The sequence below is a fragment of the Hoplias malabaricus genome, chromosome 10, assembly GCF_029633855.1.
Source record: "Hoplias malabaricus isolate fHopMal1 chromosome 10, fHopMal1.hap1, whole genome shotgun sequence".
In the NCBI taxonomy this organism is placed as follows: Eukaryota; Metazoa; Chordata; class Actinopteri; order Characiformes; family Erythrinidae; genus Hoplias; species Hoplias malabaricus.
Window position 1 is genome coordinate 21,773,152 of NC_089809.1, and position 10,977 is coordinate 21,784,128.

Sequence of the window (10,977 nt, forward strand, 5' to 3'; positions counted from 1 at the left end):
TAAAAGAGAAGAAGTCGGCTGTGATTGACATCTTGAATTTGCATAATTCATGGGACAATAACAAGAGGCTACAGGAAGATGGAATGTGGGTGGATGATGGAAGTAAATGTTCTTGAAGGGGGAAGGCATATATTCATCGCTGTCTCTCTCTCTGCTTGAGTTACAGTACCTAAAGGTAAAACAGAGGCCAGCATGTGACAGACAGTCTACCTGCAGATCTCATCTCATGCTCTGTCTGAACACAGCTGGATCAGGGTCCTTTCCCTGCCCTGCTCTGCTCTCGGTCTCTTTCTCTCAAACACAATTTTGTGCTTTCCTCCAGCAGCAAAACCTTGATATCATTCAAACTGCATTTATATTAAATGTTTTATAAAATACAATTCTATTCCCAAATGCATCACCAGGATGGAACATTGAGCTGAAATTAGGGTACATAATATTTTGATATCACAATTAAATGCACAATGTCTGATTTTCACATGAATCTGAAGGTACTTTATTCCACTTGTACATATAAAGCTGATGCAGGCCACTGGTGAAATGATTCATGGCAGCTTTAAGATGATCAGTGTATTTCTTCGACATCCCTGTTTCAGCATCATTATCCTCTGAAGTCTGGATAGTCATATTGTATTCCAGTTTCTCCTTTTTGGTGAAAATTGTAGAGTCTTAATATGCTGTTCAGCAAAAGCAAGACGAGACGATGACAAAAACTCCTCCTTTCTGCTCTTCCACCTCAGAAAATGAAGACGAGCCAAATGCAGTCCATCAAAGTGTGTACAGTTACAAGATAAATAAGAGCATGTGTATGATATTGTTTGCTTACAACAAATTACACAAAAATATACATTTAGAGTTCCCATTTCCAGCTTCTTCTTCATCATTAGCTTCTTATAGCTGTTTTTCTTTCTTTGTCTTTGTTCTGAAATGGCAAAGCAGGGTGTTTATTAAATGAAAATAAAAAGTGTGTTAACATGCACACAGTGATCTGATCTTTGTAGTAATATGTTCAATAGGTTTAAAAGCATTTTGCTCTGAGTAAAGTCATAGTATACAATAATGTATAATATATTTTTTTTATGTCTTTTTACTGATTTCTGGGGAAACTTGTTGTTTGTTTCAGTTTCTGCTGAAATAAGCAGACACATGCTGAAAAACGTGATTACTAAGCTAAAACCCAAGTCACTTATTTGGATTTTTTGAAAGTTGATAATGACTTTAATCCAAGCTAAGAATTTAGTTTAGTTTCTAAATGAACACTAATCCTGCACTTTGACATGTCTTAAATTAATGTGAAATAACTTGAATGACAATGTTTCACTTTTCTATGTAACCAGCAATTATTTTTGCATGGTATTGCATTTATTATAAGCTCATTTGTAATTCATTCTTTCTAGGTATCAGCATGAATCTCGTATTTAGCAGTATCTCACTTTAGTGGTATCAGAACTCAAATCCTATTTGTACTTGCTAATTCTTGCAGTAAGATGGCAAAGCAATCTAAGTCACTCTGCTAGATGCATAAATGCAAGACTTTAAATAATCAGATTAGTGCTGACTGACATCTGATAATTATCATATTTATGGTGTGTATGTAAACACAAGCTGTGAAACTGCAGGGCAATTATATTATGCACAAAATTACAATGTAATTTTAAAATAATAGTAATTTAAATGAATTATTTACATTCATAATTAAAAATATAAAAATGAATCGGAAGGCATAAAAATCACCATTTGCATCAGTAAAACTGCATAATTGTGTGCTGCATTGACCTTTTTTTGTCATTTGCTTAAACACCTCTGAATATATGGTTTGTTGTTTTTTGTGCTGTGTTTCTTTGTCATTTCTTATAGAAATTGACTGAATTCAGACAGTAATGAACATTTGGAGCACAGAATTGGATAATAACTAATGCTGAGCTTTGTAAGATATGTGTTTGAAAAGTAATTAGGAATTTATCTTAGTGCGAGTGCTTTGAGGGAACATGATCTGCTTGAGGTGGAGGGTGTCTGGCCATAACGTCAGCTGAGGGGCAGTGTGTCTCACTTTTTCCACTCTCCCTCTGCACTGTTGGATCCAGCTGGCCTGCATTAATCCTGTTCACACTGCTGGGTGACTCCAGGTGAGAGCCATCAGCGCTCTGAGAGTGTTTACGTTTGTTTATCTGCATGTCTGGTGGCATGATATATAAGTGCATTTTTACTGTCAAATAAACAGAACTTGCACTTTGGTGGTCTTACATTCAGTCTGTTTATAACAAATCACAACATATAATTAGAAATAAAGGAGCATATGTAATTTTCAAAACTACAAATTCTATTTTAATTTGTTGCAGTATATTCATGAGATAACAGCAATGCTTTATAAGAGAAATAATGAGTATCTTTGTCAAAAAATTCATTGCAAGCCTAGAAAATAATAGACATTATTCATAATAATAATAATTTGAATCTTTTAAATTTTCTGATTTTGTGGTGTGTATGAGACATAGAATGATAGATGACCCAGTTTAGAAACATACATTTCAAACAAAGTATTCTACCATTAGCAGAAGGATACATTGCATTCATAAACTAATTCAACATAATTTCCTATTGTACTTTAATATCTGTATTTGAAGAATGTTGCATTTGTACAAATAAATAAATAATATATATATATATTTTCAATGTATGGCAGTGCTATTAATTTCACAGATTTTCATATATTCTGCATAATTTAGTTGTAAACAAAACAATTTAACAGTAGTTTAAAGCTACATTATAGAGAAACTTACAAGATTGTTATTGTTTACAGTAGTGATGATAAGGACCAGGGGTTGCAATGTCTACAGTACACATACAGCTGTTTCTTTCACTCCGTGCTGACAAGTAAATATACAGAGTTTTTGCATGTAATGCTGATGGATGGTAAACCAAGGTGAATAGGACTTTCTGAATAAACATCTTTGTGAAAAATGAGTACAAAAACATTGTCACAACAGGTTTTTGGCTTTAGAAATATTTTTCATAACCATTTCATGTAATACCTTTGCGATGTAGCATATAGGGGAAGTGAACTCCTCAGACACCTGGTTCCAATTAACTCCACTGGGAACAATGCTGAATTCCGGTAGGACATTTTTGTTTTTCTAGATTAGAGCATTTCACAACTAATCATTCTTATTGGCTGTGTTTACATTATAAGGATTTAATTTAACCTATTTATTTAATCATGCAAAACTATTGAAAAAGTGTTTGGAAATTCACTTTAAGCCTTCATTAGTTTTCACAACATTAACTGCAGTAATACTGTAAGAAAAATACAGTTAATGAAATAGGCTTTTTCATTAATCATTGTGATTTACATTGTGTAAAAACTCCTGGTTTGCAGATATTAATTCATTATGAATGGCATCCACTGATCAGACATCAGTGCTTTCACAGCAGGTCACACACACAGCAGCCCAGATGTTTTCAGAGCACAACAGACATGTGAGAAACACAGTCGTTTGTCTACAGCCTCCTGTGTGCTGATGTCATTTCGCACATCCTCCATCATATCTGGGTATTTCAGTAACAGTTATTTGGTTTTTGTTACCGGCAGTGGAAAGTTACGGAGTAAGATCACTGTCAAAAATAAACATGTACATACTCATCTACATTCATACATAAATATTTAATTTGTACACAAAAGTCTGTTTTGTGTGTGTTATGTACGAATACGACTTTAAAAATATACTATTATAAAGACGTAAACATACGACTTAAATTATTATGGGGACACCTCTCCCACTAGTTTAAAACAAGACACAGCAGACCACGCTTATGCACTATATCGAATTGATTATGCTCTGTGTATTTTGCCTGCGAGTCCAGTGACATATTTTTGACAGTGTTTTCTCAATTTCCAATTCGTGTTTGTAATCTAGAAATCGTACCCGTAATAATTCATGTCGTGTGCGTAAGTCTTTATAATAGTATATTTTTCAAACCCGTATTCGTACAATACACACACAAAAAACAGGCTTTTGTGTACAAATTAAATATTTATGTACGAATGTAGATGAGCATGCACACTTATTTTTTGACAGTAATCTTACTCCATAGACAGTAACGAAGCAAATGTAATTCATTACTGTTAAGTACTTTTTCTCTGTACCTGTACTTTAATGAAGTATTTTCATTTTGGGTGACTTTTTACTTTAACTCCACAACACTTCAAAGTCAAATATCTCACTTTGTACTCCACTACATTATGAAAATCTGCCGTTCCTTTTGGTTTGTGTGTGAAACTGTAATGTGTCTGAAAAAATCTCCCTGCTCACAGCTACACCGTTGCTAGGAGATGAATGAACATAGTGTCGCCACACTAAAACAAGTGGAAAAGTTTCACTCCCCCAAACAAATAAAAACAAAAACAGGCTATTTTTATCAATTGTTGTGTGAATTTGAGACTGTAAGAAATAACTTTCAGTTCTTTTAACCGTTACGAATTAACAAAATGATTTGTATTGTTTAGTATTTGGCTGTATTTGAGTCATCAGTAACTAATATTTATTCATAAACATGGTTTATGGGCCTGTAGGTTTCATAAATCACTCACTGAGGGTGAAAGTCAGTTGGAAATTTATTAAACACAATACATGCAGCGAGGTCAAAACCAGAAGAAATGTTCCAAAACCTAAAAATCAGTCCAAAAGACAAAAAACAACTATCAGGCAAAAAGTCAGAAAAACTAAACCATGGCCTGTTTAAGAAACAGGTGTCTCAGAATGGCAGAGATAGCTCAAAATATACTCTGCATCTATGTAGACAAAACAGGGAGCTTGAAGGAACACTATGTAATATTTTTACCTTAAAATTACAGCTTCAAAATCATTGTGATGCTTCACTGACCTGTAATAGGGAGAATATAGCCTCTGTCGTTGCTAATCTTGGCTCAGCACTGCAGAAATTGTACTATGCGGACTCAATGCAGAGCCTATGCCGTAGTCTGCAAAGTGTCCTATGCCATTGTTTTTGTTGAAATTTATACTTGTGCGTTGGTGTCTGTACCGTGCTGCAATTACACCAGCCAACCATCAGGACTGAATTTCAAAGATCTTCTTCAACCCAATGTAGTACACAATGTAGTGATGTAGTAGTATTAGTTTTACGAATCTTTAAAGTGCACTATTTAGGAAGTGTAGTGTAAAGGGGTTAATATTTCTGGACTTGACATGAGCAACTTGAACCATGTTCGTCCGACAGCAGACTAATCACAGTTGTTGTGGTCTGCATAGACGCAGCAAGTTAAATTTCTGGAGAGGTGCACATCAGGCTACTTACGCCAACACAGAAGCATGAATTGGGCTTAATACTCAGAAGAGGGCAACCTATGTTGGTTTGGGGGGAAGCACCTTGGGTGTATGTAATAGTTGATATAACATCATTCACTGTGTTTAATCTTTGGCCATTTCTGCTGTGTTCAGTGTCAGACTAATTAATGACATTCTATTAAAAGACTGGGGAACCAAGAGTGACACTAGTGTCTTTTAACCTAAAATGTGTTTAGCATGAGTCTTGTTACCAAAATTATAATAGGACATTAGAGCCATAATATGTCATGATACTTTTACATTCCATACTTAAGTACATGTGAAGGTAAATACTTTTGTACTTTTACTCAATTGGAGATCTACAGTGAGGAGATCTACTTTTACTGGGGTAATAATACTTTTACTGGAATAATAAGTACAGTTACCTTGAGTAACTTTAACTCAAGCACATGGTTTGTGTACTTTGTCCACCACTGTTTGTTACACAGGAAAAGATTTGTTATGAAGTTTTTAAGGACAAATCAATCTGTACAGTAACCACCACTGGACAAATTACTAATGTTATGCAGAACTTTGGTTGTGCCAAGTCTCAAATGCTTAAATTAGTCGTGTTTATAGTGTGACATAAAAATGTTGTAAAAGTCAGCAGAAACAACTAGTCATAAATATGCACTGTGAAGTGTTCATTGTGAATTCCTAAAATGTTGAGAGTCGGCTTTATAATTAAGAGGTTAGATGAAGGTTGAAATGTTTGCTTCATCCTTCATTTACCTTGTAATTGATAGCTAAAATCAACCAATGTGGATTAAAAAAAGTCATCAGTGCTTTTGGCCCCTATTTTCATTAGAATATTTAAGATTATGAGATAAAAAAAATTATTAAAATATATTAATATGTATTTTTGGGGCATTACATAAGGATATTTGGGGTTTGAAGATTGAGTGTGCATTTTTATCTCTCTCACTACTAATTTCTAAACTCTTTCCCAAAAAAGCACAAATACAAACTGAGTAGAGAGCAGAACTCCTCCTCTTCTTCTTTATGAATTTCCAGTTCTCTCATTTCTAAAAGGACTTTCAGAAAGAGATATTGCTTTGATGGAATCTAATACAGAAATGCGTCTGACATTGACCCAGATGTGTTCCATATAGATAAGTAAATCTTTTACCTCATAAACACACTATTTGATTGAGATGAAATGAGTATTAAGTATTAAGAAATTGCAAAGATCCTTTTTGAATATTTCAAGACTTAAAAAATACACTGATTACAGTAGTGGGATATAGGCAATTTGAATAATAAGCTAACAGGGTGAATAAAATGTATTAAATGAATAGTCAAATCATCAGCTAATGTATTTTAATTATACACACTTGAATTTTAGCCATTTTTACATATACCAGTCTAGTAAAATTTCCTGTTGGTTACTTGCGGACAGCTGTTGCAGGTTGAACATTTGCTTAAAATCTTTAATTCCCCATAAAATTGCAATTTAAATAGAATTTAAATTTATTGTCTCAGAGTAAGCCCCATTTTATTATTTTCTCAAGACCAGTACATACATTTGTCTCCAATTTGGGGCTTGAGTGCTACAGTAGTTTGTCAGATTGTTCATAAGCCTTATATTATTAAGTTAAATGTCCCTGGTTAAAACTTCAGACAAGGTTAAACAATGTGGGATTAAATGCACTCCTTCAAAAAAATGATATTCATCTTTGATTAATGGTTCAGTCACATTTGTAGTGTTTACTCACCAGTCGTCTCTGGTTGCTGAGGCAGAAGGTGCAGATCTGTTTCGGTTGGGAGTTCTCAGAGTCTGAGCTGGGGGCTGTGGGTTTGTGGGAGTTGTGGAGGTGGTTGTGAAGGGGTGGTGGACTCTTGTGACACGGCTGTCCATCTCCACATGCCTCCCCCACCATCAGCACGTTTTCCAGGTGAGAGATGTAGCTGGATGCCAGCCGCAGTGTCTCGATCTTGGACAGTTTGCGGTCAGCCGGTTCGGTGGGTATGAGTGTTCTCAGGGCGGTGAAGGCCATGTTGACACTGTTGGTTCTGTCACGTTCGCGGGCGTTTGCTGCGTTCCTCTGCCGGGTTTCTGAGACAGGCAAGCAGAGGTTTGTGGTCACGGGTGCTGGCCTGCAACTGTACTTACGCTTGCGAGAGGCAGCTTTTATAGGGCTGTAGCCAGGAGAAGACAGGCAGGAGGATTTGTCATCGGATCCTGAACTTTCACTGCCATTCTCCTCATCTTCTGAGAGCATGCTGATGTCTGAGTAGAGAAAACGGGCAGGAGATGGATGGACCATAGTGAAGGACATCACTAGGTCAGTGTCACATTCACATATGTCCCTGCTCTTCACCCAGCAACACTGTGGTCCTTATACGTTTCTCCAGTCTTCAAACTGACAGGGACAAACCCTGGGTGTCTCTTCTCTCTCGCACAAACACACACTTATTTTAGTTTTCTTTCTAGCCAGCACACAAGAGCAAACTCAAAATTTCCCTCATTTAGAAAACATCCTCCACTGTCCAGATTTTGGAATTCCAGCAATGCCTCAAACCAATCCAGCAATTGTAGACTCCGTCATAATGATCCGTTCACTACAGTGTGATAGTCCTTCCTCTTCTGCAGATTGCAGTACCAGTGCAACGGGCAGCAACCGGAGTAAGTGAATGAGTTTATCCGACTAGCTCTCATCTCCTCAGCAGTTCCATGTGTTATTACGCCTGAGTGTTTCCTTATGCCTCAGCTTTATAGTGCACAAGCGTAATGCTCCTGTTGGTGGGGGGAGTGGCTGGGGACTGCCCCCCTCTCTCACTGTAAATGCAAAACCCCAGGAGCTGCTGAAAGACTGATAGAGAGAAAGAGAGAGAAGGCAATTGAGCTCACCCTCACAGTTTTGTTTCAAAATTGAAAATTTGTATCTTCACAATGATACAAACCAATGCTTGGGGTATGCATAAAAACTGATGAACACTACTGTGCTTTCCAACCTCAAACCAAACCAATTCTAATCAACAGAGATCAGAATGGATCCTATAACATACTCATGCCTTTCAGCCTCAGACTCGAGCAGTAACAGAAATCAGAACAGCCCTGTAACAAATATGCATGTCGAGCTGCATTAAGGAAAGCTGTTACACCAAACAGACAGTTGTTGAGTGTGAATGTCACAGGTTCACCTAAATCCTATATTTTTATACCTAATTCTATACCATTCTTTTTCTTTATTCCTTCTGATTCTTGGACATAGTGACTCTAGCGCTGATTAAAAAGCAAGTGCCTCAGGGCCCTGGAAGTTTCTAGGGAGAGGAAGTGGAGAGGGACCTCCAGCCAGAGTTTGCTGTCCACGATGACTCCAGTTTCACTGACTGACGTAGTGATGAGAGTATCATGGGAGGTAATGATGACTCAGGAATAAAGAAAAACCTTCAGCAGTAAAAACTGTTTTTGGAATAAATAGCATGGCATTAGCTAAAAAAAATGACTCTTCTATATTTCTACAATACATGAAGACTGATGAGAATATTAATAATAATCATCTTTACATTTTAATAAAAATATTCAGGAAATCACATAGATTTTACTGTTACATTATTATCACCTGCCATCTACAATTTATTGTCCTGAACCTCTTTGCTTAATTTTTATTCAGTGGAAAAGCAGCCCTCAGAGTCACAAATGATATTTAATATTTCTGAACGACGCTGTTAGTAGCGGAGCTGTACTGTCAACATCTGATTGCTATTACTCCCTTTGCCTCCAACTTCCTCCCTTCCTTCCAGTGTTAAAATCTCATCCATTCGCCAAGAGTTCCCCCTCCCTCTCTCCGCCCAGAGCAGTTGAACTCTTTTGGCATGGGTCAGGGTGCTGTCAAAATTCGGAACTAATCCTTTGCGCAGCGCCACAGACAGCTTGACTGGCTCGTTACGCAGTCTGCCGGACGGGTGGACGGCTGGAGTGCTGAGGGACACCGCTGTCTAGCCTGAGCTGGGGACAGGCCAAGCCCACAAGCACCCACTCCTGATGGGACCCAGCCTTTGCAGCTGGCCCGTTTAAAACCAGAGGAAAAAGATGGAAAGGCAGAGGAAAGAGACGGAAAGAGAGAGTATGACATTACATGTCACAAGGCAAACTAATTAGTTATGAAACCTCACTGGATAGATGAATAGGCTAAAGCAGTGTGGAGGGAGCAATATTGCAGAAAAGAGCTCATGTTAGGTCAACTTTCGTATTGGAAATGGTAGGGCTAAGTTGGCAACCCAAACCTCACCGCACCAATGCCTACTGGTAATTACCTATCTGTGGCCTTGCTTTTTGACTTGCAGTCCTGCTATTTCAGGAGCACAAATGAAGTCAGTCCTCCCTGAAATTCCATGCTGTAATCATCCCGTTACACAGAAGCCAAAGAATTCAGACGCTAAGCAGGTCAGTGGGCCTGAGATACGGAAAATGTGAAGCGTTTAGAACCTTCTGGAATCCAGTGCCCATTAGGGCGTTTCTGGCAGTTTCCTCAGGTTTATATTACTGTTAAGCACATACAAATATTATGATGTAATATGTTTTACATTGCAAAGAAATAGTTAGCTAAAATGATACATTTCTTATTTACATATATCCGCCTAAGACTTAAATGATACATCTCATCACTAGGATATAGAATACAATCTACTGTCTGTCTATTGATAGCGAAGTAATTATGTGAACATTTTGAAAGAGTTGGCCAAGTCAGGCTATAGGTTCATTGATTAAATAGAGATCTGATTAGGTCTGTAGGTTTTTCACACCAGGTTTGTTTTGTTTTGTTGGTATTGTTGTTGAAGGCAGGTGTTACAAAGATTTTACCCTGGGTAAAAGGATTTATTAATGCTAGTTAGCTTGCTAGCTCACAGGTAGCTGGTAAGACTTAACCAAAGAGGCGGACTGTAAGGAGCTGCTGACGAACTATATAATATTTATACTGTAAATAGGAGAACTATTTAAGTAAATAAGTTAGAAACAGGTTTAAACTCTCAAATAAAGAAAAGTGAACAGCAATTAAATTTATAATGTTTGCAATGTCCTTCCTGTCGATATAAACCTGAATGTTCTGATTGCAAAGAAAAACCTCTAAACCAGGTTAAAAAGTGTTAGCTGTTGATTATAATGTACAGAACTCATAAAACTATAATGTACAGAACCCATGATAAGTGTGTTTTGTCCAGGGAGGGGTCAGAGTCAGGACCCTATCTTTGAAGTTTGCCTAATAAAGGAGGCAGCTGGTGAGGGCAGTCCCTGTAGGGCCCTTTCAGCCTGGCCTTGTAAAGTCCACCTTAGTCTCTCTTAACTGGAGCCCCGGGACTGGCCTGTTGCCTCTCTAACAATGCCTCTCTGCTAATTTAGCAGCTCCTTAAATTCAAAGCATTCTCTTTTTTATCCACTCTCCCTTATGAGAACACCTCATATTCCTGCACCAGGTGCTGTAACACACACTCTCACCAGATTAGTTCAGACCTCTCTACTGGCAGGGGATTTATAACCAGGGAATTCTATTGTAGTTTTCTACATTTCCTGTATTTCATAAATCTAGTCCAAGCATTCAGTATGATTTTAAGGATGCATTAAAATGATTTATTACATTGATTACTAGAATTTAAAATGTAAATTAAATATAAAGCATTTTATTAATTAGTA

General features: G+C 37.2%; 1 protein-coding gene across 1 annotated transcript; it reads right to left on the reverse strand.

The window, feature by feature from the left end:
- Positions 1-788: 788 nt before the first annotated feature.
- Positions 789-7,757, reverse strand: scxb (scleraxis bHLH transcription factor b). The gene is made up of 2 exons (XM_066684063.1): positions 7,058-7,757; positions 789-922 (listed from the first exon to the last, which is right to left on the reverse strand). Exons 1-2 carry the CDS (start codon positions 7,619-7,621, stop codon positions 884-886), a joined length of 603 nt encoding a protein of 200 aa, XP_066540160.1. The 5' UTR covers positions 7,622-7,757; the 3' UTR covers positions 789-883.
- Between the last annotated feature and the right edge of the window lie 3,220 nt (positions 7,758-10,977).